Raw genomic sequence first — 26,503 nt, 5'->3', positions numbered from 1 at the left:
AACTTCCTTGCATCGGTTAACCCTTCACATCAGTATCACCATTAGAGAAAAAAGAGGTGGGAGGTATAGGAGGGCAGATGGGAATTAAGAGTTTAAATGCAACCAAGAGCTTCTAGGAAATACCATGAAGTGTTAAACCACGTGCTGGCCACATGTGCCGGCAGCCCATGCCGGAAAAGGTGCCTGCGGGCAGGCTGCCTGCTGCCTTGGGACCCCTCCGGAGATCAGCAGCAGTGCTCCGGCAGCCGGGGCTGGCGTTGGCTGCATCAGCGGCCCGGAACATAGCGATGACGACCGCCACTCCCAACGCGCGGACCCGCCACCTGTTTGGTCGTCACTTCCGCTCCCACCTCTCCCCTGCTCGTCCGGACCGGAACAGGACGGCGGTCGCCATGGCTAGCAGGCGGCAGGTGAGCGCGGCGCGCATGCGCGGCCAGGGGCTTCGTCCGGGGGTGGCCGTTCACTGCCGGTGCTGCCCCGTCCTGCCCGCGGCTCCTGGTGCTCGGGGATCGCCACGAAGGAAGTGGAGCCGGGGCCAATGGGAAAAGGACGAGGAGGGCCTGCTCCGGTGTGGTGGTACAGGCTGCTCGCTCCCTGCCTCCCACTTCTCTCCTTCTCCTCCGTTGCCTCCTTAAAGCGCTCGCGGTGCCGACTTTGTTCTTGCCCGTTTGTCCGGCGCCCTGCGTGAGGCTGGGGTCACTCGTGCCCTGAAGAGTCGCTGGTCTTGCCCTCGAGAGCCGGCTCCATCGCGGGGGTTTGTCCTTCGTGCGGTGCCTGGAGCTGGTGGTAGTGCCGCTGTTCCAGGGAGGCGTGCGGTGTTCCCCGCAAATCTGCGGCCTTCGGCTGTAAATAGTGACTATGCGCAGGTTACGTAAATAGAGAATATGTCATCGGAGGGTAGGAATACTTTCCCCCTGGCATTTATAGCCTCAGAAAGCTGAGGCTTTCCGGGCAAGAAAGCCATAGGATTAGGTAATAGAAAGAAGGGGTTTGTATGCGAAAGATGATGTAGAAAAAGGAAACAAGTTGAGAGATGACAATCAAGTAGAGGTTAAAATATGTCAGGAGAATGAAATTCTGAAGGGAAGATGAAGAAAAGCAGACCAGAATTATTTGAACCTTTCAACCTTAGAGTACTTCTGGGGGCACTTGAGCCCCTGTTTCAGACGTGTTCTGAAGCCTAGTATTGGGAGGACTAATACACTGAGGTATTATGGAAGTTCTGTGTTTCATTAGGTGACTGTAGACCTCAAAGTATTAGTACATTAGTACATAATGCTTCAAAGTCATCTTATGTATGTATCTCTGTGGTTGGTATGGTGAAGAACTTTATATGAGGGGTTTGCAGAAACAGGCAAATAGCAGAGGAAGATGCCTGAAAATAGTTGATCAGGGTTTAGAGTAACCATAAACCACTTCTTCACGTTTCACCATGCATTCAAAACCATTTGTGATAGTAACTTTACAGTTCATAAAGATGGCAAAAATATTCTGGGTTAGAAATCCTGTCCAAATAATTTAGTTAAATCTCTTAAAATATATATACAGAATAAGAAAATTGTTTGCTGACTTTTAATTCTGTTGTCTTACTACAGATTCAGCCACTTAGGAAATGCTGTAGTAGGAGGTAGCACGATTCTCTTCAGTTGCTAATTATCAAGGACACAAGCTGAAAAGGAGGTAGCAGATTCTGTGTTCTCTTCCATATGTCTCTCCTCAGCTTCATTTAGCTGCTTGTCAAGTTACATACTAATTCTTCTAGAAGTGGCAAAAGTTTTTCACTTGAACATTCATGAGACCCTTAACTCAATTGAGAATGCACTGAAAGATCTGTAATGCAGTAGCATATACTGAACACAATGCTAAATCATAAATTGTAGTAGATATTATGACATGGTCTAATCTATGTGGTGAAGCAAGGTTGGAGTTTGTTCATGTTTGTAAGTTGTCCCTTACTGAGACTGTGGTAGCATTATGTTAAAGAAGCAGTACTGAACTGGAAAGTTTCCTATTCTCGTGCCTTCATCTTCTTCCTAAAAACTCACTTTCTGTGCGTGTACACTTCTGGATGAATTATTTCAAGGTGTGGCCAAGTGACCAGCTGAGCAGAGGGTGAGAACTTAGCTTGAAAACCTAAAATATGTGCTTATATCTGTTGGGAGAAATAGCTTTCAGGGAAGCTTGCTGTTTCTGTCATTGCTAGATTTAAAGCAGAGGCAGCACTTTTCACGGCCCTGCCAGGATGTTGTTACTGGCCTTTTAGAGGACAGTCTTGTTTGTATTTCCAGCTGACAGCATGCTGACAAAGAAGGTGGCATTTCTCAGTTACAGCTGTATGTTTCCTCTGCATGCTTCTAAGAAATTTTTGGCATATTAATTGTGAGAAAACAATGTAAGGTTATCATGAATTGTGCTTTCTAGATATGCCAAAACGCACTTCAAAAGGTACCTTGTTATCAGTAATTTTTTATTTTTTATGGTGCTTGTTAGGGATTCCTGTCAGTCTCTGGCAAACTCCAAAAATAATCTGTTAAGGACTTGAGGATTTCTGTAATTCATTACAGTCTAATGAATAAACATCCAAAACCACGAGCTGTGATTCTTGGGGCTTTTGCTTTATGTAAATACTGATGCATGTAAGTTTTACATTGTAAATCCTAGGTTTTTTTTTTTAATGTTTGCTTTTACTGAAATTTTTATTTGCTTATCTGGCAGTTTACATTTAGGGACTTTGCTTTGTTTTGGTTTTGCCACATTACCTGTGGAAGATTATGCCCAGGTGTTATAGAGAGACATAAGTCTCTATAAAGACAGTTTTAGATCCTTTTGAAATGTACTTCTCTCATGTTGGCTTGTAAATGTGAAAATAGTTCAGGCATTTGTGCTTTTATATTTTGTAATTGGGTTATTTGACATTTACAGTTACTCCGATTTCTGTTGGGTTTATTTGATATTGGCGCAATAAATATGTTTGCGTCAATGTGTTTGCAGGATTATATTTGTGTAATGGCAAATGATTATTTAGGAGTGTGGTGCTAATACTCTATCATCTTAGCTTAATTTGAAACATCTAGAACTGTCTAGGGTATTTCCTCATGTCTGCTTTGGATACAAGTTATTTAATCAGAGATTGAGGAGTAGTATCTTGGATACCAATTCCATATCTAATTCTGTACTAAATGGAAAGAACATGAAAGATTGGTTGGAACTAGATGATCTTTAAGGATTCTTCCAGCCCAAACCATTCTGTGACTCTGTGGTCAACCAGACCACCTTAATTGCAACATGTTCATTTTAACTAAGAATCCTGCTAGGAAACAAGCTAATTCTATTGATGTTGTATTGACAGGTGTTGAAACTTTTTAAATCATTACACAGAACCCGGCAAGAAGTTTTTAAAAATGATACCAGAGCCCTTGAAGGTGAGTAACTTTTTCATGTGGTGCACACTTACCTATCATTCCATGGAACTTTCTTCTCTGAATTCACAGGAAAAGAATTCTTAACATAATCTTCCTTTAAGTTATACCTTTCATATTTTATAATTAATCATGGGGAAAACTTGTATGCCCATACCTAGATACCCTTTAATTTTAAACAAAAAAACAGTTGTTGGATTCAGGCACTCATGCCACATTTCATAAGGAAACCATCTCTTTTTTGGAACCTTGGTGATCTTCCTGGGCTTTTTATTTTACCTGGGGTTTTTTTTGTTTGTCTTTTTTTTTCACATTCCTCTCTTGAGTCCAGCCAAAGCATGTTTAACTGTACTAAGCATTTGAGTTGATTCTCTTTCTGTATGGTTGCTCCTCAGGGGATAAATACTGCTTTTTTAATAAACCAGCTTTTAGTAGTGTCTCCTGTTTTTAAAGCTCAGAATGCTAGATAGGCAATCATATTTTATTCCTATACCAGTCAACTTAAAACATAACATCACCTGAATTCTGTGGAAAACTTATTTTAAAATATTCAGGCAGCGTGCACCCAGAAAGTGCTATAAAGGATTTAGGATTGTGAGTTTTGAGGTAGTGACTAAGACAAGATACAGTTTTTGTTCACTCTTGTTTGTTTGTTTGTTTACTTTATTTAGCTGCAAGACAAAAGATTAATGAAGAATTCAAAAATCACCAAGATGAGACATCTGAAGAGAAGATAAATGAGGTACTTCTTGGTTTCATTGATTTTTTCCACTTTGCTTAAGAATACTTACATGATCTCTAAACCAGTGTAAGTACTTCTTGAGACATTGTGAGAGCCAGGTGAGTTCAAAAAAGGCTTTTACGTGGCTCTTTGTTTAGAAATTTATTGATACCTCCATTTATATTAATAGTATGTTGCAGAGTTTTGTACATACAAAAGCACAGCATGAGAAAGTGTCTTCTGGTATTTCAGTATGCTTATAATTAAGGAAAAAAAAGTTTTATGTATTTTCACATTACTATTTTGTATACTTTGCTCATAATATCTGTCTGAGCCAGTTAAGGTCACTTAAGTTTACCTAGTCTTTGTTGTATAGGGAATCACAGGAAGATAGAAATTTAATAATCTGCTCAGTTACTGGCAGGCATGAGAAATTATTTTGACCCCTGATCACAAATGAGGCAGCATCTTTCATGGGAGGCAAAAAACCAACCAAGTGATTGTGACTATTGTAATAGAGAGGTATTGGGCTTTTTTGTTGCTTTTTCCTCATGGTACATTAGAAGGAGTAGAATGTTCTGTTAACTCACTAGGTAAGTTCTCTTTGCACCATTACGATCTTAGCACTTTTTATTGAGTCACTTTTCCTGAAACTTACTGACGCCTGAATTGAAATTTCTGTCTTTTAGATAATTTTAGTTCTTAACATCCATTCACAGTTATTAATTTAGTCCTTGACATTCAGCCTTTTAATAGACTGTATTTACATTGTCATTGGGCACTAGTTGGAAGAAAGTGCCTCCATCTGTCCTTTGCAAAAGTAAATCTAAATGTTTGCCTCATACGAGCCACTGGGCAGTAACATAAATAGTTCTGAGCATTTAGTTAGCTCTTTTAGCATTTCTGCTTCTCATCAGGCCCCTATAGTGATACTTTTGTGTTTGGGTTCCCAGTGTCTGATCTGTTAAATTGTATGTTCTTTTTGTTACAAGTCTACAGGAAAAGTGCTTGCTGTAGTTTTTAGATCTATATTTGTTAGGAATGGCAACCAACAAAATACACATTTGTAACTTTTTAATATGAGTTAACTGGTATCTTGATTAAATGTGCAAGTGGAAGAACTTCTGGACTTCCATCACAGCTACAGAATTCTAGAACATCATAGAAGCTTTATATAATAGATAGACTCTGATGCAGAAGAACAAAATTGAATAATAGACTAGATTTGTGAGAATTTCGGTGCTTGCTTGCATTAAAACAGGGATGTTAGTATTCTGCTTTGGACAGCAGCTAAAAAATGGATGTTGACCAACCAAATATGCATTCGTTTGCCAGAACAGAAAGCGGCACTGTCTAATATGACATCAAATAGGTATGTAGACCTAAGGAGGTAGGAGTAACTGGTCTGCGGTATTGTTGAAATGTGAGGTGTAGCAGCTGATCCGACTGCAGCAGTTTAATTCAGATCAGGAGGGCGCCTCTGAAGTTACTTCCTGGCATTTGGCTTGTGTTGTGAAGCAGTCTTAGAGGAAATGGCAGAATTCCTCTAAGGTGAATCTGAAGTGAAATCAGGAAAATCAAGAGCGTACAGCCTAACTACTGATGGATATTCAGTAGGGGCAACTGGAGGCTATCTAGTCCAAACTCTTAAAAGGGGTAGGTGGAGTGGAGAAACTCAGTTTAGGTGTCCAGTCATGAGCTCTAACCTTTGCAAAGATCCGTTTCTGTTGATATATGCCACTTCCTAGTGTAACTGTGTCTCCCAGAATGTCTCACTCGTGCAATTTCAGTTTTTACTGATGCAGGTATCACACAAACAAATATTAGACTTCTCTTAATCATTCAAAAAAAACTCGCTAAGGTGCTACTGCTTATCTTCTTAATGAGGGAAAGAACTTTAGGTCTTTTGCCAAATAGAATCATAGAATCATAGAATAGTTAGGGTTGGAAATGCCACTGCTAATCTTTAGGTAATGTCTTGTTCCCATGCTACTTCTCTGCAAAACCCAATATTCTTAATTCCTGTCATGTTTTGCCCTAATTTGCCCTTATTTCAATAGCTGGAATGTTAATAGAAGTAGATTGCACTTTTACTAGGGTTGGTCAGGTGTTACAGAGGCATTCACTGATGTCTTTGATCCCTGGAAACTAGTTACTTTCTTTGGTACTTGCATTCTACCTTATTCATTTGCAGTTTTAATTTGGTAAATAGAATTTACACTGCTGTATGTTACAGAGCAGAAGCATTCTTCTTCTCTCGTGCTGTATGTCAGGGTAGCTTATATATCAACTTATAAGTTATTCTAGGATCCCCAAAGTAAAAGCTGTGTATAGGTAGTGCATAACTAACTGAATAATATAATTGACTGGCTTTGTTGTATGAATAGCTGTCTAGTATGGAAAACATTTTCAGAAATAATTACATATCAGTTAAATTACTCTATATTGTTTGTTGTTTTGTTTTTCCCTTTTACTAGCTTCTGAAAATAGCTTCAGATGTTGAAGTGATTCTTCGAACTTCTGTTATTCAGGCTGTTCACACGGATTCCAACAGAATAGGTGAGTAAAGCTGTGTGCTAAAAAGTTGTTTGAAAACATTGTAGTTCAGCAAATAAATAGAGAACTTGAAAACTAAGTGAAGGGATAGGGAGGGCAAAAGCCTGTCTGTCTGTCATTTCTCTGCCCAAACCATTAATTTAAGCCTGTTGACTAATGTCTCTACCTGGTGGAGGTTTCAAAGGCACAGAGTTTCTACACAAATATTTTGATACAGAGGCTGCTAGGAAAGAGGCAGTGACTACGTTTAGTGCCCTCATTGAGAGAAAGAAGTTCTAACTTGGCACCTTAACTATTAAGAGTGACAGCAGTTATGTAGCTGGTCAGCATGCATGTACCGGCTAGTCAGTCAGTGTATATCTAGATGTAGTGCCCACAGTATCTGTAGGTGCTTGCTTTATCAAACAGGTAGAAGCTCTTTGAGGAAAATCAGCCAGTGCAGTATGTACACTGTCCATAGAACAGCATGGGGGTTTTTTTGAGGGTTGAATGTTCTTTTCCAAAACCTTGTTCTGACAATTCAAATTCTGAAATTACAATTCCTGGTTTAGAAGTTATTTTATCTTAAGAGTCAAACATAAGAGAAGCAGTAAGTTCAGTATACAACTGTGTGGTAGAGGATAGAAGAAATCTTCATCTGTGTACATTGTTTTCATGTCACTTCTGTTCAGTGGTGTCTGTAAAGCTCTGTGACTGTTTCAGTTTTAGATTTGATAAAGCACTTAACTTTAGAACAGCCATTATGATTGAGACTAAAGATTCATCTAGCTAGACCAGTGTCGAGTCTTCCACAGTGATCCTAGGCAGATGACAGCAGAAGAGAGGAACAGAGCAAGTGAAATTTTACATCTTTCAGCTGTTTACACATGGAAGCACTTCATGCATCAGGAATGGTTTCTGTTCTAGTTGTCCTTAGTGGGTTTCTCTCGTGAACTTTCTTCTGTCAACCTGTGCAAATTTCTTGCATCCAAGAACCTTTCACAAAGAATTTACACTTTTTTTTTATGAAGTCACTTGCTGTAGTTTTGAATTTGACCCTACTCTTTAATTGCTATCCGTTTTCAGCAAGCATGAGTTTTTAAGCCCTTTATTGCCCCCTTTTTGTTTTTTTTACCCCCCCCCCCCCATGGAACAGCGTCTCTGGAACAAGTGAATGCCTGTGATCATTCTGTTGCTGTTCTCTGCACCCTTTTCAATTCTGCTGTACCTCCCTTAAGATGATTAGGAGCTTGCTCTCTCAATCAGAGCTGAGCACCGTCATCAAGCTCTGGGCAAACCAGGCATTTATATACACACTTATGGCACAGTGATGTTTTCTGTTTCATTCTCCACTGGTTTCCTAGTCATTCCTAATTCTAAATTTGATTTTTGGCTGCTGTGCATACATACATTTATTTATTTTTACAAAATTAATCCTGTATTCGCTAAACTCATCTGAATGGTTATAGTTAATTTTTGAATTTGTCACTTTCTTTGTAAAATTAGGTTTGTTGGTTTGTTGGTGATTTTTTTTTTTTTCACTTGTATGCATTACATGTCTCTACATGTAATTTTGTCTGTCATTTTATTGGTTATGTTGTTAAGTCTAACTCTTATCCTGCAGTTCTTCACAGTAAGCCATTTTGTTAAAGAACTTACTCAGGATAGTATCATTAGAAAACATCCTTTTCCAGGTTACTTACAAATACCTTGAACAGCACAGATGACAAAAAGTACCTGTAGAACTCCACTTTTGACATCCCTCCTTTGGGAGACCTGTTCATTTATTGTTCACCTCCTCCAGTTTAAACAGTGACTTGCAAGACTTTGTGACAGTAAGGCTGTTGCTTTCTTAGAAACATGCCCGGAGGGACTTGGGGAATCCAAGCATGTTGGGCAGCTCCTGGGCAACCCCTCAAGAGCTGTTCAAATAACACCATCAAGAACTGTGAGGCATAACTTCCTTGGCAAAAGTCACATGAATTTGTGTTCAAATATTAATTTATCTTTTTGTCAGTGTGTAGGGATGGGGTTAGGAGCCCAGCCAGAGCCCACCTAGAGCTGATCTGGGCAAGGAAGGTGAATGACAGCAAGAACAACTTCTATAGGTATGTCGGCATCAGAAGGGAGAGGAGGGAAAATGTGAGCCCACAGCTGAATAGGTCAGGGAAACTGGTAACGAGGGACACAGAAGAGTCTGAGGTGCTCCTACTTTCACCTCAGCCTTTACTGCAAAGGTTTGCCTTCACAAATCATGGGCCTGAGACCACTGGAGCAAGAATGACTTACTTTTGGTAGATGAGGAAAAGGCAAGGAATATTTGAACACAGAGGGCATAGACAAATTCATGGGACCTGACGTGACACAGTGCAAGGCCACTCTCAAGCCATCTTTGAAATGTCATGGTGATTAGGGGAGTTGCCTGAGGTCTGGAAGAGAGCAAATGTCTCCCTTCTTTTCAAGAAAGTCGAGAGGGAGGATCTAGGAAACTGGTCAGCCTCACCTCGATCTCTGGAAAGGTCCTTAAGAAATACCTGGAAGCTGTTTCCGAATGTTCTAAGAACAGAATGGGAACGGGGAGTAGTCAGCAAGGATTTACAAAGGTGAGATCTTCTCTGACCAGCCTGATACCCTTTTACAGTGAAATTACTTGACTCAGCAGACAAAGGCGCAGAGTATTGCTGATTGTCTGTTTTGACTGTAACAGAGTTTTAATGTTGTCTCCTTTTAAATACCCATAAACAAAAAAGGATAGAATTGCCCCTGCCTAATTTTACAGACTTCTGGCAAAGAGGTTTTTGGGGAAGAAGGAGGTCATTCAGAGTGCAGTACTGGCCAGGAAAATGTCCTGCAGCAAAAAATCTGGAGCGCATCTGTACAAGGGTGCATTTGACCTACTTACGAATGCAGAGGATGTTATTATGCAGTGTTTTGCCCATCCTTTTTTTTTTTCTGTGTCCATTTTGAATAAGTCTTAGCTTTGCTTCTCACTCTGCAATTGATCTTACTGCAGCAAGAGCATAACAATGCTCTGGAAACAGCCATCACAATTTGAGAGATGTCTGGTTTGTGTGTGTTTGGAATTTATATTGAAGTGAGAAATACTTAGTCTTGATAATATAGTGAATCACCAATTAAAGGATCAGGAATCCTTAGAAAAATCCAGAGCATCATGATAGAAGTTCATAGAATAAGAGTGAACAGTATAAAAAATGGATAGAACGGATTCTTACTTGTCCTGTTATTATTAAAATGCAAAAAGCGTTCAGTGAAGTTGAAATTTACATGCAAAGCTAATGCAAGAAAAAAAAGTCATTTTTTATTTACATAATAAATAATTCTTAAATGTCACAGCAATGAGAAATCTTAGTGGCCAGGAGCAAGGTACTAAAAATACAGAAAAAAGCAGAAAATCAAATTTGATGCTTAGCTTGATACTGTAGTAAAAGAGTAAAAGAGAATCTCCTTACAGAAGGAATATACAGACCTTTCCACCATGGTAAGTTGTTTAGTAACATAACATTATTCTGAAGTGTTACTCTTTGAGCAGCCTCCTATAGTTTTTGCATCTTTCCTAAGAATTCAGCTGTGATTAGACAGCACTAAGAACTAAGCAATTCTGGTATAGCTCTTATTAATGTCACTGGTAGCACAGAGTATGCCATTAGAAAATTCCAGAAATTCAGAATTTTAGGGAGTTGAGGTAGTTGTCACTATATTTTAATAGCAGTTTATAGTTAATAGCATGGTCAGTTTACTGTGTGAAATTGTACCTAAAAAATAAATATTCTGTATATGTAACTAAATTAATATTACGTATATGTATCTAAAAAATAAAAATTAAATAGATGTGCTTTCCACTGCTACTCCATTTTGCTGAATATCTTGCCTTACTGTTTTTCATCCTTTCTTGTTTGTAAAGAAGAGTTCTTTTTAAGATTAAAGAGAGGAAAAAAGTTGGAAGTGGGATTTCAACTTCCAGTTGAATCTATGGCTGAATGTTTTCGTGGGTTAATCCCAGCTGGCAGCTAAGCCCTGCACAGCCAGGACTGGAGAGCGAATTGGGAGACTAAAAGTGAGAAAACTCATGGGCTAAGATGAAAACAGTTTAACAGGTAAAGCAAAAGCCACACAGGCAAGCAGAGCAAAACAAGGAATTCACTCACTTCTTTCCATGGACGGGCATTGTTCAGCCATCTCCAGGAACGCAGAGCTCCATCATGTGTAACGGTGACTGACTTGGGAAGACAAATGCCATCACTGCAAATGTCTCCCCATCTTTCTTATACCAGTTTATATTGCTGAGCAAGATGTCAAATGGTGTGGAATATCCCTTCAGTCAGCTGCAGTCAGCTGTCCTGGCTGTGTCCCTTCCACATGTCTGTGCATTTATATAATGAAAATAATCAAGTGGATCCTCTCATTTTCCTTTACTTTTTAGCACCTAGGAGCCAGTTTCTGTTGGGAATTTTGTTGTAGGAAATGCATGTGTAGGTATATGAGTCTGCTTAGGTATTCAATTTCAGTACAGCTTTGATTAAGGAAGTTTTAGCAGAACAAAAATCAACCTTCTTGATCCTTAATACTCTGTGGTAACTTTTAAAGTGCCAGTAGTTACAGTTAGCTCCATCACTGCTTTTATGGTATCATCTTTTATGGTATCATTGCTTTTATGTTATCATCACCATATGAAAGGCTTGGGACAGATTTATTTAAAAAAAAAAAAAGTAGAAGTACAACCCTAAGGTGGCTGCTTGAGTTGCTGCTTGTTGGCAAATAAAAATAAGCAACCTCAGTTGAACGTTTACTTATTCTTCATCTCCGGTGCTATGTGTTTGTTTTGGAAACTTTGTAAGTGAAGGTTTACTTTGCTGTAGTAGAAAATCTAGTGGCCTATTTTGAAAAAAGTGTAAGGTACTTACATTTGGGCTGTATTTAAATTAGTATAACGTCCTTGCTTCAGGCTTTTTTCAGGTTTGGGAGGACAGTGGTTTGGGATGAATCAGTTGCTATGTTGTATGAAGGAGCAGGGGAAAAAGAAACTAGGTAAAGTGTTTCAGAAAGCTATTGTGACTCACTCCTTAAGTGAGTTACTGTCGATCTTTTGGCTCTAAATTTTTTATTATAGCTGACAATATACAATTTAGCTACCACTGTTTTTTTCTTTTTTTTCAATCGTGCATCTCCAAAATAACTAATAACCAGAAATAAAAAGCCAAGGACTTGTCTTAGAGCAAATACTAGTAAGGCAAACATTTTTCCTAATTAAATGAAATTATTCTGTGGTGTCATAGAAGCAGTGCACAAGCCAATGATATTCCTTAAAAAGAATATGAGACATAATAGTGTAGACTTATGTTGGGGTAGATCTTTGACAAAGAAAATCAGCTGAAGTTTTCTTACTAAAGAGAAGACAATTTCAATTAGGAGCTTGTTAGTCAAATAACTACTTTTGTTTTTTTAAAGGTTTCAGTGTGAGTTACTTGGTAGTATAGAAGTACCTCTGTTCTATGAATTTCATTTTCATTTTGGATTAGGGTGATGCAAGAAGAGATTTCAATTTAGTAATATACCACACATGCAGTATGTCCTGGTGATTTTGATTTGGTGTGTTGCCAGTGTATGTTTGAAACTTAGCTTTGAAAAGGAAAGTTAAAAATTCTTATTTCAGTCTTTCTTTGGACTTCTGTTTTTCAGTATTTTATATCCAGTTCTGTTTTTCTTTGGCATTTATGTTTTGAGTACCTATTCTAGTTGTGTAGGTTGACATGTTTTGTTATAAATCTACTCAGATGTAAAAGAAATGCAATTGAAATTTTACTTAAAGCTCTTAGAAACTTATCAAATGCATCAGTATTAGTACACAGATGCGCAAGGAGCATGCCTTTAAAGAAATCAGTTTTCTTTCTTAGAAGGTGTGGGATATCAGTGCACTTTGATCAGAATGTTACTCATTGCACACACATCCGCACAAACACACAGAGTTTTACAGGTTTACTGTACCTTTCACAGCCATCTGACACAGTCAAATTACAACATTAGGATTTCAGGTGTTCGTGTTTTAATTTTTGCTGCTGGAGCAAATCAGACATGACACACCTCCTCCCCTTCCTGAGGAAGGAAAGCTGATTTCTGAAGAGCTAGAAGGCAAGAACTTAAGATTCAGGAAGAGGTTAAAATGGCATATAATTAGGCAAACCTTAACACACCACACCTGTGTGACGACACAGTGGCCATAATTTTCATTTGGTACTTTCTTTTGCTGTTGTTCTCTAAAACAGGTAGGGCAAGGTGAATATTACAGATCAGATTCCAGGACTCTGGGGGAGAGGGCTAAGTCAAATTTAGTATTCATTTCTGGAACTGTTGGAGCACACATATTCTGACTTGGGCATGATAAAACTGCCATTACCTCTCTCACTAAAAGCTACTGCAACACTATCATTTTTTATGGTTTCTTAACGGTATTAAAATATTTTCAGTGCTCTAAAAAGAAAAAGGGGAAGGCAATATTCTGACCAACAGAAGGTAGAAATCTCAATATAATTTTGTCTTGGGTAGATCCCATGATGCTGCTTGGTATACATTTCCAGAAGTTCTGATTCTTATTGTAGTAACCTGATTTTTGTTTGTAAATATAAAAACAACTTTCAAATTTTAAATAGTATTTTCCATAAGATTATATTCTTAGAGGGATTTTTTTCTGTTACAGTGCTTGTACCCAGGAAAGATCTGCTACAAGACAACACTCCTTACTTTGATAAACCAACAAAAAAGCATGAATCCTGAGGAAAACATATCCCACTCCCCTGAAGGTTAATATCCTGTGATGAGATCTCTGAAAACCAATAGTGGATACCTGTATTAAAGCTAAATTTAAAAAATCATTTAATATTGTTACCAGGAAAACAGGAACTGAAACCAAGTCACTGTTTTTATTGTGTTCTGTGGTATCATCACAAATGTCTGTGGAAGATACTAATACTTCCACAGAAGTGGATACTAAGACTTCAAGATGCACAATTATAATGAAAATACACTGCTGAATTGTGTTACTTCAGCCAGTAATGTTTTTAATTATGACAGTTGTCAAAGATTGTTTCTTAGCAGTCCAAAGGGGTTTGAGTGTTTTTATTTTTTTTTTCAAAACTATATACAAGTTAAATGCAGTTCTTAATCCTGATAATATTTATTTCTGAGTTTATTGTCAATCATACACTGTTTTGAAGTAATGAAAGACCATCTTGTGGCACTTGCCACTAATATATTGTGGTGCCTGAGAGAGTTCTTAAGGTTTATCTGAATAAATTATTTAGGTTTTACGGCTGTGAGAGCATGTGTAGTGTTTTTCTTCTCCCCTACACCTTTGAATGAGCAGGAGTGGTAGAATTTTGAGTTCTTAGATGACAGCAGAACAAACGAACCCAGCCACAGCTGTGATTATAGACTGACTTCCTGAGGTATTTTTCCAAAGAGAAGAGGCTTGTTCATAAGTCGCAAGTGATCTGACTTACCAAAAGTAAGTTTATTTACTACGCCCTTATAATTCCAATTTTTTTAATGAAGACTTACTTGCTTCTTGTGGAATTTCTTGCAATAATCACTTTAATTTTAATCAGAACCAGATAGAACCACAGTGATCCATACAATCTTCTCTGTGAAATCAGTAACAGGCACCATACTAGGATCTAAATACCTCACACAGGAGTGAGGTAGCGCAGTGATATCTCTCAGCTCTGTGTCAGGTTCCAGTGATTCTGTTTCTTTTTAATAAGCCTCCAAGATGTCTATATTGCATATCTCTGGGGGTTGTGACATGGCTTCATTGACTGAGTAAACGAGAAATTTAAATGCCTGTATCCTGTCTCTTTTTCCCAGTCAGCATGTCAGTGTCATCAGAACTCCTTTCTTTAAAACAATTGCCTGTGGCTGCTGTGGGCAGGGCCATATGCAAGGACAGCAGCAAATGCGTTGTCAGTAACCCTCTTCCAGTTGCACTGATACTCTGTGTGTTGTAGCTAGAAGGCAGCAAGCAAATGATAGGAGATACAATGCAATGAGTGCAGTTCTTGCAGTTTCTTGCAGTTTTAGCGGCTCCACTAAAACCCAAATGCCTTGGTGTGCAGGGGATGTGCTGTTCTAGGCTTCTTGTGTTTACTTTCCAAAGAACAAGGTGTATTCTGTAGCTGATTGTCCTCTGCAGCCTGCTTACATTGAATTTTTTCTTCCCTATAAGGAGCATAAGAGAGAGGAAGTACATGGCATTTGCAGCTGTAAAGAGAAAAGAACATTACCTCAAGCAGTGTCATAGAATCACAGAATGGCTTGGGTTGGAAGGGACCTTGAACCTCATTCAGTTCCAAACCCCCTGCCATAGGCAGGGACACCTCCCACTAGACTCAGTTGCTGCAAGTTCTGTCCAGCCTGGCCTTGAACACTGCCAGGGGCAGCCACAGCTTCTCTGGGCAACCTGTGCCAGCACCTCACCCACCTTCACAGGGAAGAATCACCTCCCTCCATTTTATGCACCCCAGCATACAGTTGGCTTTCTGGGTTGCAAGTGCACACTGTTGAGCTTTTTGCTAGTCACCACCCCAAGTCCTTCTCCTCAGGGCTGCTGTCAATCCAGACTCTGCCCAGCCTAAAAGTGACTAATTTTTAAGCTGAAATAATGAAATGGGTCTGGCAAGAATTAAGAAATTATACAACCATTAAGGTATACACTCCATGGCACGCTGAAACTGGTCAAAACTCATCTCTTGTAGACCTGCTGCTTTAGGCTATGGGAATAGTATATTAGTGATTTTATCTTTCAGGTTGATTTCATAGAAATCACTGACAGCTGGTAGATATTCATTCATTTGATAGTGATGTAAAGGAGTATTGCCTGTTACCGAGCAAAGCATGTACTGAAAGACTTAGTGATGCCAACAGTAGATGGCGACCTTTAATATGTTTGAGGAAACTGCAAGTGCAGGAACTATTTCATGTGACTGTTGCTTCTGTATTGTTCTGCTGTCATGTGTTCTAGGTTTTCATTTTTAACAAGAATTAGTATTAGTAGAAAGATAGTGCAGAAAGGTCAGTTTACACGGTCGGGCTTGGGATTTGACAAACATCTGTTTCATCTTGCCTACATTTTGAATACATATTTGTAATTAAAACAGAATGGGTCACTGGAGTAACAGACACCACTGCTGAAAGCAGACATGAAAGAAAAAAAGTTGATAGAATTGAATGGCTTGCAGAAAAATTCTCCTTATACTCCTATGCAGCATATTTATGGTCTGTGCATTAACATTCCATGTCCCTGTGCCTATCCAGGCAGCAAAGACAAACTGAATTTTGCAGTGCTTAGATGAGAAAAATCGAGGCAAAAGACTACTAGTGTAAGAGAAGAACAAACCTATTTGTTGCTCTTGTTTCAATGTGATCTTAAATAGGAATCCAGAGGATATCCAGAACAGGATAAATAGGAATCCAAATAAGGAATTGTGCCGAAAAGTATCTCAGAGTTGGTTATTGCCTGGGCCCAGCAGGTGTTCTGTTTCTGCAAATTTGATATTCTAACCTTGAAAGAATCTTACAAACCTGCTTAATGAGCAGCTGATAATTAAAGGCTTCTCTGTTCTAACTGCTCAGAGTGTCTGTTCCTCTTCCCCTTGCTTACTTTTTGGTTCACATTCCAGTACCCAGTCACGTTCCAGTACCCAGTCATCTCCACAGCTTCTATTTCCTCTTCATTGTGAGGGTGGTGAGACACTGGCATAGGCTGCCCAGAGAAGTTGTGCGTGTCCCATCCCTGGCAGTGTTCAAGTCCAGACTGGACCAGGCTTTGAGTAGCCTAGCCTAGTAGAAGGTGTCGCTGCGTATGGCACAGGTTTGGAACTAGATGGTCTGTAAGGCCCCTTCCAACCCAAACCATTCTATGATTCCATGGATGTGAACCTCTTCTTGATACTGCTGGCTTTGTGTTCATATATATTTTTATTTTCCTTAATTACTATCAATATTGAATAAAGTGTTTTTGCATTCTATTTGCAAAGTTTTAAGTATTAGCTGAAACTTTCAAACATTACAGAAGCTTTCACTTAATGACTTGGGAGGGGAAAAGGTTGATTCTTTACAACAGAAACTGCAATTTAATAGGCTCACAGTAACGTGATTCAATCCCATTAAACTTTTTCAGGTTCATTTCAGGAATCACAGAATTTTAGAACAGACATATGCGCCTTTCTCCCAAAGTAATGCAACATCATCAGCCTTAAACATAAGCCTTAAAGTTAATAGCTCTTTAAACTGTAGTTTAACTATGAAGGAATTTCTGTTGGAAAGGGCTCACTGCTTGCTCAGATCTGCTACAGTTCAGCTGTGAGAGCTACAGGGATAGTGTGGTTTCACCATAGGCATTGCTTTCCAGGAGTGCCTTCGTGGCCTGTACAGGTATGCTAGCAGTGCTGCAGGACCTCCTGTTCTGAAGGTGATTTTGGCAGAACAGATGCCACCTCAGTGATTATACACAAGAAAATTCTAAGCACTTCAGCTTTTGACATCATCTCCAGAGATGTGTCTGTCAGAGCAGTCTGTGATTGTATTGTTCCTGAAATGATGACTTCATGTGCACCGTAGCTTTAATTAAAGCATTAAATACAGCCAAGGAATATTTGCTGTTCAAATATTAAGTTTTGGTTTTGTTCTAACCACTTTTCCCTCTCCTTTATGTAACAGTTTTAAAATACAAGGTTTCTTCAGGTTTTTGTTTGGACGCAGTAGCTCAGGATGGGGATCAAGCATGGTATTAGTACATTTGCTGTAGCCTGGTGTTCATAAAACACAGGAACTAGATTTAATCTACGACTTAATTTTGTTTGCATGGATAGGATTTATGTTGAAGTCTTTATGGTCTTCATGTGAAACAAGGTGACTTTTCTAACATAACAGGGCCAAATTAATGTCCTTTGTTCCTCTGCACTTTGGTAAAGGAAGCGTCTAGTTGGTGTTCTTACAGTGGTGCTGCTGTACACCACAAAGTGACTCCACAAAGTTGTTCTGGAAGTAGCACTAAAAGTCTAATCTGGAAAAGTAGCTTGTGTCTTCTCCAAGGTGCTGGGTTCTCAGGCAGTTTATTAGGTAATATGAAAACTTGTGGCAACTCCAGTGACTAACCCTAGCATTAGTATTTATTCTCAGAGATCATGCCAGCTGAAAGAGCTGAACTAGACTGTTGCATAGCATCAATCCTCTATGTATCATACTGCACTTGTAAATAAAGTAATTTAGCTTCCAGTACTGGCAGTTCTCTACACTTCCTTTACAAAAAGGAAAAAAAAATATTGGCAATTGAAAACTAAAAGGCTGACCAGCTTACAGGAAGAGCTGAGTCCTAGTACTTCTCTGCCTAGATATCTCTTTCCAAACTATTTGCAACAATTTAATCCTAAACTCTGGAGTTCAGTGGGCTGTCAGATCTTTGAACTTTAGCTTTATGGTATGTCAATTACTTAACACAAAGCACAAAACACAACATGAACTCTGTGTTAAGGCTGGTATTTTACTGCTACAAATGCTTGATGTTTTGATAGCTCCAGTAGAAATCCAGTCATTTAAGGGTAAAGTGTATGTTGTTTGTGTGGGGTGTATCTCGGGTGTACACATTCAGATCTCTAATTCTGTTGAAAGACTTCATTAGTGGAGCTTTTTTGATGCCTTTATTCAGCTTTTTTTAAGTTTAGCTTTCCTGAGACTTTTTTTTTTTTTTTTTTTTGTGCTAGCAAGAATAAATCTGGCAAGAGGAGAAGAAAGGAAGGGCACATCTTTATACTTGGATGAATAGCAATAATGTTAAATAATTTACTGGTTTTATAAGCAGATATTTCCATTTACTTAGCACTTCAATAATCTGGTTTGTGTCAGACAGAGGAGTAAAAGCATCTAGTTTTCAAATTATGCTTTCCTTGTTCTTGCAGTATGTGCTTCAGCTTTCCATCTCATCCGCCCAAAAGGGTATGGTTCAGGATTAGTCAGGATTAAATAAACAGCTAGTGAAACTATGGTCTGTAGAATATGGAAGGGAGGATGGCATTCTCTGCATTAGGCCATAAGAATGGGAACAGTTGTACTGTTTCACCTGCTGCTGTAGTAGCAGCCCTGTTCTCTGAGGTCAGTGGCTATGTGCAAGGGTTGATTCGGACAACCCTGAACTGCCATTTCCAGCTGAAAGCCATCTCCATAGCTGAGCATGGGAATTTTGTCATTCTGCTCTTTGTGTAGTAGAACTGTGGTAGTGAAAACAAGCAGGCAGTGACCCATACAGTGCTCTGCACTTTTCCCAGTCAGTTTGTAAAGGAAAAAATGAGAAGGTCATTGCAACGCTTCCTTCCCTTTTAAGTGTGTGCATAAGATAAAAATCTTTGGTTCATGGCTGTCCACCTGCAGATGAGCCAGCACTCATGTTTCGGTGTAGATCTTGATCAGCACATTCATACATTTGCTGTCTGGGAGGGCTGCTATCCTCTGCTTCCTCCTGATACTTGCAGAGGTAGATAGAGCCTGCAGTCAGTCTCTTAGTCAGGAAATTCTGAAAGGATTTTTGGAGACTCAGCACAACTCTGCCCATGATAAGCAAGTGCTTTTAAGAAGGAACAAACCTGCACTTTTCACAGTTAGCTGTGTCTGGCTATGACGTAACACAAAGAATATGGCTTTCGGGCTGTAATTCCTTTGGTTGTGATTTCAAAGGCTGTGTAAACTTTACGTAGCAGTTTGGCCAACATGTTATACTATATCAGCAAGGAAGAGATCTCCTATATAACAACTTAGTACTGAGAAAGAGCAAAGAAGGAAATCTGACTTAGCTGAAACTAGTCCCTGAAGGAATTTCCCTTAATGTTAAGAACATGCCAGATTTTTTTGGCCACTAATATTTACTTACGTATGCAGTTTCCACAGTAAATTTCCTCTGAACATGCTTTGTGAAAATACAAGAAGACAAGTGGTCCCACTGGACCCTGCAGTGTTGTCCAACAGCAGCTGAGGTGAGTGTGGCTTCTGTGAAACCAGTAAATGAAATGTGACATGAGTGAGCATATGAATGAGAACGAAAGAGCATTAAAGTTCATAGAATGAAGAGCAAATGGAATAAAGGAATATTAAAGACAACTTTTTGCACTAGTAAAACAAAAATGTCAAGGCCTCAGACAGGCAGAACTGTGGTGGTTTGCTCCTCAGCACTGCTTTAGCTACTGTGTGGAAGATAAAACCTAGGGGATTTATGACTCTGAGGAGAGAAGATCAGGCAGAGTTCAAAGGGAGCATTACCTGCCTTTGTTAGATGGGAAATTATGGTTTATGACGCACCAGTTACATCAAACGATGAATCACACTTCACAGCATGCTGTTTTACATACTTCCCATTACCCTACAACAGACTGGTTGTTTGAAGTTCTGCTATAAGATGCATGTTGGGATTTCTTTCAGTACTCTTTCAAACAGTTTTCAATCAATGCTTGAAACTGCAAAATCATTATAATGGACAAAAAGCATGGAAATGCCGGCACATGCATTCTGTCACCATTTCAGGGCAGAAGACCCTAAATGCACAAGAGAAAAGGAATGCAAACCCCCACCCCAAAACCACGGAACAAATTACACAACATTGTTTCTGCGATCAAGGCATCCAGTAAAGTTTGCTGCAGATTGTGTCAACTTGTTCTCTTACAGTTCCGTTTATTTAAAACTTAATTTTCTAGCAGATGGAGTAGTTACTTATGTAATTTATTCAAATATACAGTAACTTAAACCACAGAAGTTAAGTTGGGTGATCTCTGAGGGATTTATCCTAAGTGGCATTTCCTCTACTCTATGTCAAAGAAAGAAAACAAATAGAGAAAACTGAAATTGTAAAGAAACAAAACACAAAAGCATCTGAACTGAACTGCGTGTAACATCTGGTGTGGTTTTGAAACTAAAATCCCATTGAATCCTAGAAAAACAACCTCAGTGGAAGTAATGCGACTCTGTAAGTTTTAGCAAGGAGAAATATTAAGAATTTTGTTATTAATTATTTAGGACAGTTTCACATTTGGAAATCACTAATGGTTACTAAACAGAGGTGCAAAAAGCTAACGTATTTTTTAAAACAGATCAAGAAAGAATGTGTTAGATCAATTCCAATGTGAAGTTAGGAATAAACAAAGATTAGCTCCAGGGTAGTATCCATATACATGAGGAAATGAAGAGGAATGAGCTGTAGTTCTGGCTGGTGTAAAATAGATTTTTGCAATACAACTAGCCTTCCAGTGTATGCCCTCAGAAAGTAAGGTGAGTCTGGGATGGTTTAACAGCCTTTAACTGGGCATAGGAGGAAAATATAGGCTGAATATCAAGAAAAGCATGAAGTGCAGCTCTCACTGGTGTCACTTGGACTCTGCTCAGTATCTTCTCTTAGCAAAGTATTGCCTGCAGGAACGTGGACACTCTGTTAGGATGTTTGAAGTCTCACCTCCCGCAATACTAAAGCATGTGCCGTAGACACATTAGAATGAGTAGGAATGAGGACTCAGCAGAGTGCTGGGAAAATAATGGGTTGTACCAGCTGCATTATAGGTATGTTAATTTAGAAGCAATGTGCTAAACCACATCGAAGGCAGCAGAAGCTGAAAGGGAAGGATATTCTTAATGCCTCCACCCTTGCTTAGAGAAAATTAAGAGACAAGGAGAGAGGTAGTATGAAATATGTTGTACTGCACTTGGTCTGGTGGGAGCGCACCCCTCTGTAATATGCCTCTGTGGCTCAGAGTCTTTACAGCAAGAAGTATTCCTCCCAGGTGACTTAAGATGGAAGGTGTGTGAGCTGCTAGTCTTCTTTTTGTCTTAATAGTTTACGTCTGAACATTGCACATTTACTTCCCCTACACATGTGGTGGGTTGACCTGGCTGGACACCAGCTGCCCACTAAAGGTCCTCTATCACTTTCCTCCTCAGCTGGACAGGGGAGAGAAAATACAACCAAAGGCTCGTGGGTCAAGACAAGGACAGGGAGAGATGTCTTACTGATTACTGTCACACGCTAAACAGGCTTGACTTGGGGAAATCAGCTTGATTTCTTGCCAACAGAATCAGAGTAGGATAATGAGAAATAAACTAAATCTTAAAAATAGCTTCCTGCCAAACCTCCCTTCTTCCTGGCTTAACTTCACATTTCTTCTATCTCTACCTCCCACAACACTGCAGGGGGAACAGGAATGTGGGCTGAGATCAGTCCATTGCAAGTTGTCTCTGCCACTCCTCCTTCCTCCAGGGCAGGACTCCTGACTGTTTCCCTGATCCAATACTGGAGTCCCTTCCATGGGAGACAGTCCTTCATGAACTTTTCCAATGCAAGTCCTTCCCACGGGCTGCAGTTCTTCATGGACTGCTCCAGCGTGGGTCCCATCAATGGGGTGCAGTCCTTCAGGAACAGACTGCTCCAGCATGGGTCCCTTCCATGGGGTGCTGAACAGACTGCTCCAGCATGGGTCCCTTTCATGAGTGCATCCTTCAGGAACAGAGTGCTCCAGCATGGGTCACCACTCCTGCAGCAAACCTGCTCCAGCATGGGCTCCTCTCTCCATGGGGCCACAGGTCTTGCCAGCTCTAGGGCAGGCTTCCCGTCTAGTCACAGCCTCCTTCAGGCATCCCCCTGCTCCAGCATGGGGTCGTTCATGGGCTGCAAGTGGAATCTGCACCACCATGGACCTCCATGGGCTGCAGGGACACAGCATGGTATTCTTCATGGGCTGCAGGGGGAATCTCTGCACTAGCACATGGAGCACTTCCTTCCCTCCTTCTGCACTGACCTTGGTGTCTGCAGAGTTGTTTCACATATTCTCATTCCTCTTTTCTGGCTACTGTTCCCAGCAGTTTTTAATTCTCCCTCTTACCTATGTTATCTCTGAGGTGCTACCACCATCACTGATAGGCTTGGCCTGTCTTGGAGCTGGTATTGTCTCTGTTTTAGCATTGTCTCTGCTTTTAGCAGCTTCTCACATTCTCAGAGAAGCTACTCCTATAACCCCTCTGCTACCAAAACCTCACCATTCACACCCAATACACCATGCCCTTCAGGAACCCTGTGCAGAGCCATTTTCACAGATGTTGTCAAGTACTAACTTAGCATGGGTTATTTAATCCTTACCCAGCAGATGGATTCTGAATACTCTGCCCCTGAAAATATTCAGCAAAAATCATTTGCACTCTGCTGATATTTACACTAAGTTAAAAGTGAGGAAACTCAATGCCACTTGAATTAGAGGAAGCATTCTGCATGTGTCAGGTTCATTTAACAGCTACTGCAGGATTGTGAGAGGGTTTCTTGTGGATCTGAAGTTCTTTGTTACTTACGTAGTGTTGGTCCACAGCAAGCTCTGATTCGGATACACTGATCAGAGTGGTCTTACCCTAGGTACAGAAAAATATCTTTTTTTTCCATCTTCCTTTTTGTTGGCCACTTGTCTGTCTTGGTTATCTTCCCTCAAGACTTCTGTTATTCTCTTGCTGTCTGAGAACCAAACTGCTCTTTTTTTTTGTCAATATAGGGGCCTGATACCTGTGCCAAATATCTCAGATGATTCTTTTTGAGAGGTTGATGCTTTATCCTGTCCCTGCTGAACTGCAGTTCTTGCTGAACTGCAAGAAGAGTTGACAGCAGCCTGTTCTGTGCTAGATAGCTGTATAAATGCAACATGTAAATCATTGTGGATATCCTGAGTCCATTAAAACCAGAAAGGCCAGCGCTTCTTGCTGCCTTATCTTTAACCATCAATCTCACAACAAGGAAGTAGAAAGGTGCTGTATGGAAATACAGGTTTAAAACCCCTGGGTGTGTAGCCCTCACCCACACCTTTACTGCTGCAACAATGGGAGAGGACTTTCAGTAAGGAGTGTCCTACCTCCTTAAAGTTTGACTTCATATGAAAATTCCAGCTATGGCATAGAATTTAATCTGGTCAGCATTTGAGCAAATAGTTGTTCCTACTTATGTAAACAGCTCAATTAAATGCAGTGCTTAAATGCTTGCAGAACTGGCAGCATGTTTTATTATGGCAGTTTGCCAAGGAAGTAAGGAATTTGGGATTAAATCTTTCCTGTCTCATCCACAAAAGCAATTTCAGTGAATTCTCCTCTATGTGTAAAGCAAGCAGGTGCCTTAGGATAAGTAGTAGCCTAAAAGCAATACAATAACCGCTCATTTAATTTCTGGAGCCATTTTAAGTTTTTACATTGGAGAATAGATATATATAGAATATAGATCTTCACCATGGAGATTGATTTCAAAGAAAGTAGCATCGTGGCTCTTATCTTGCATGTTCTATCTCTACTGACAATGTTGCTATTATCTAAGAAGTGTATCTGGTACAGTTAAAAATATATATATACACACATATAGGATGGTAAAAGTCACGGAATCAACTGCAGAGAGCACCAGCAAAGCCTTCTTCGGACCTTCTGACCTGTGCTTGCACATGACATGTTGCTATGGAGCAAGGAAATTGTCAAAGAAACACAACAAAGCTTCACACCACTGAAAGCTTGCACAGCTGTGCACCTATAAGCATGCTGCTTCAAAAGCCAAGCTATGCACTGCTTCAAGTGTTTTACTTTCCTTGGTTCGTAATGCTCATCTTTATGCCTTTACATAAGGTACATTAATGCTTTAACAGGTATTACCTGAGTGAAGGAATAATGCGAACAATGTGTTTGAATTTTTGAACAGTACATTTGACATCATATTCTAGTTTTCCATCTATCTGCGCACCTGAACATCTTCAGATAAGCTTAGATGAACACAAATACATCAATGTACACCAATACACAGGTGTTTTATGGCTTTTGTCTGTGCTCAAGGCTTATTTATTGTATGTAATGATGTGTCCTTGCAGGAAACAGGAAAAATGAAGATGTGCATGGAGAATTTCTCCTTGGAATTCTAATTAAAAACACGATTGCATAGTTCAAAATTGCTTTCTCAGAGCTCCGAATGGCAGACAATATTCTGGCCAATTACGGGCAGACGTGAAGAACCCTGATGTCCTATACCATGGGTAAAATCGGGTGAGGATGAGTCCTGTGAAGAAGGCAGTCCCTGGGGCACTGCTTGGAGAAGTGCATGAGCTGGGAGTGGTGAAGGCCAGTTGTACCTGCACTCAGCATACAGCTGCTAGTTACAGGCATTAGGAGTCTGTTGTGCAGGAATTGGCAGTGCTGCGCTTTTTAGTGTCCTAACCTCCTTGCAGAGTCATCCTCAGCCTCACAGGAGTCACAGTTTCAATATCCCAAATATTGCTGCTGCCTCTCCCATAATGTAACAGGCAGGATGGGATCCTCCCAAGTATCATCTAGCACTTAGGTCATGAGAGCAGGGTAGAGGTAAGGGTAGACTGGTCCCTAGCCATGTTAAATGGGGGATGGTTAGCAATGACCAGCCCTGGGCATGGCAGTTCTCAGTGTCTGAGCACGAGCAGAGAGAGAGAGGTACTAGGGAAGGCATGGGAGGTAACAGGGGGTTGAGGGGAACAGACATGGCTCACAGATGAAGAGCTGGGTAATGCAAAATTGCAAAGCATTTCTGAAAAGACCAAAATGCTTCTTATCAGCTCCCTCTGGACACCTGGAAATCCAGCAGCTTTGTAATTCCCCTCAGTGGCACCAGAGCTTCCTGCTTGCATTTTCTTTGCCAGTAAGCCAGGTGAGTACAGCAGCCTGAGGATCAGTTAGGAAAAGAGAATTATGTGATGATACTGACCACAGAAACTCTTCCTTGTTTCTTTTCTCCTTTAGCCAAGGAACTTTGAATGACCCAACAGCTTCTGGCCTCATTCATCCCCCTCTCGTTGCACAGTCTATCAGCAGAAGGTGCTGCTTGTAGCTGGACTTTTTGCAAGCCACATGGCAGTTCAGGAAGCCCAGATTTCTTCCTGCTGCTGGATGATTTCTTCATTATTCCTCCCTGATAGGGGCAGTACTCCAGGTCAGAAACTATTTTAGGGAAGGGGACGTGGCTCTTTTCTTTTCCCCCCAGGATTTTTGTGCTAGAGGCATGCTACCAAAGGGGTTGACTGCATTGTACTTTGAATGTCAATGCTAATAAATTAAGCAAAAGAAAGTGTGTGTCTGTTAGCCTTCACACATGTCTCAGTTGCATAGCTAGTTAAATTGGGTACCTCCAAGGAGGATTTTTATCCTAGTCTCAGTTTGGTAGGCCAGGTGTTGAGGGTAGAGCTATAGTTTTCAGTTGGACAAATAAAGTAACAAGAAACTGTCTATAAGGTCTCAAAAATGGTAGTCTGTTGAATTTCATTACTCAGTGATATTTGACTGCTTCTTCATAGTCTACAAAAAGATTTAGTTGTTCAGACTGAACTTTGCATAAGCAAAAGCTCCTGTATAAATTAATAATGATTACCATTATTTATGATTTCTAATAGTAGTAAAAGCAAATGCCAGGGGGAGGAGGCCTTACAGTGCAAAGAAGATAATATAAAATAGTTGAAAACAATGCAACAAAGGGAGAAATGGAGCTGGGTACAACAAAAACTTGACCTAGCTGCTCAGTGTAACACCAGAAAGTTTTATTTTAGGACATGTATATATCGTGTTAACAGGCACACATAAACTGAGCTTGAGGTACGAAATAGAAATGGAGACTAAGGAGAGATTTTCATGAAGAAAAAACCCAGAGACTGTCAGAAAGAGACTGAGGGCAGCTGCAGGAAGAGAAAACTGATGTGAGAGGAGCAGCTCAGCAGCACAGAGTGTGAAATGGAGCCAGTGAATTCCTGCAGGGAAGCTG

General features: G+C 40.1%; 1 protein-coding gene across 3 annotated transcripts; it reads left to right on the top strand.

Moving 5' to 3' along the window:
* The first annotated feature begins 332 nt into the window (after positions 1-332).
* On the top strand, positions 333-13,562 carry LYRM7 (LYR motif containing 7). 3 transcript variants are annotated; one of them, XM_057416287.1, is made up of 5 exons: positions 333-410; positions 3,350-3,422; positions 4,091-4,161; positions 6,618-6,699; positions 13,388-13,562. In XM_057416287.1, the coding sequence occupies exons 1-5, from the start codon at positions 393-395 to the stop codon at positions 13,462-13,464; spliced, it is 321 nt and encodes a 106-aa protein (XP_057272270.1). In that variant the 5' UTR covers positions 333-392; the 3' UTR covers positions 13,465-13,562. The 3 variants fall into 3 exon arrangements, with proteins under 3 accessions (XP_057272270.1, XP_057272272.1, XP_057272271.1); XM_057416289.1 differs by lacking the exon at positions 13,388-13,562 and adding an exon at positions 8,370-8,498; XM_057416288.1 differs by lacking the exon at positions 6,618-6,699.
* The last annotated feature ends 12,941 nt before the right edge of the window (positions 13,563-26,503 follow it).

The sequence above is a fragment of the Pezoporus wallicus genome, unplaced genomic scaffold (genome assembly GCF_028554395.1).
Source record: "Pezoporus wallicus isolate ANWC-B61680 ecotype Strahan unplaced genomic scaffold, APGP_CSIRO_Pwel_v1 contig_7941, whole genome shotgun sequence".
NCBI lineage: Eukaryota > Metazoa > Chordata > Aves > Psittaciformes > Psittacidae > Pezoporus > Pezoporus wallicus.
Note: the sequence above shows the minus strand (reverse complement) of the source record. Positions and strands in the feature narration are given on the sequence as shown.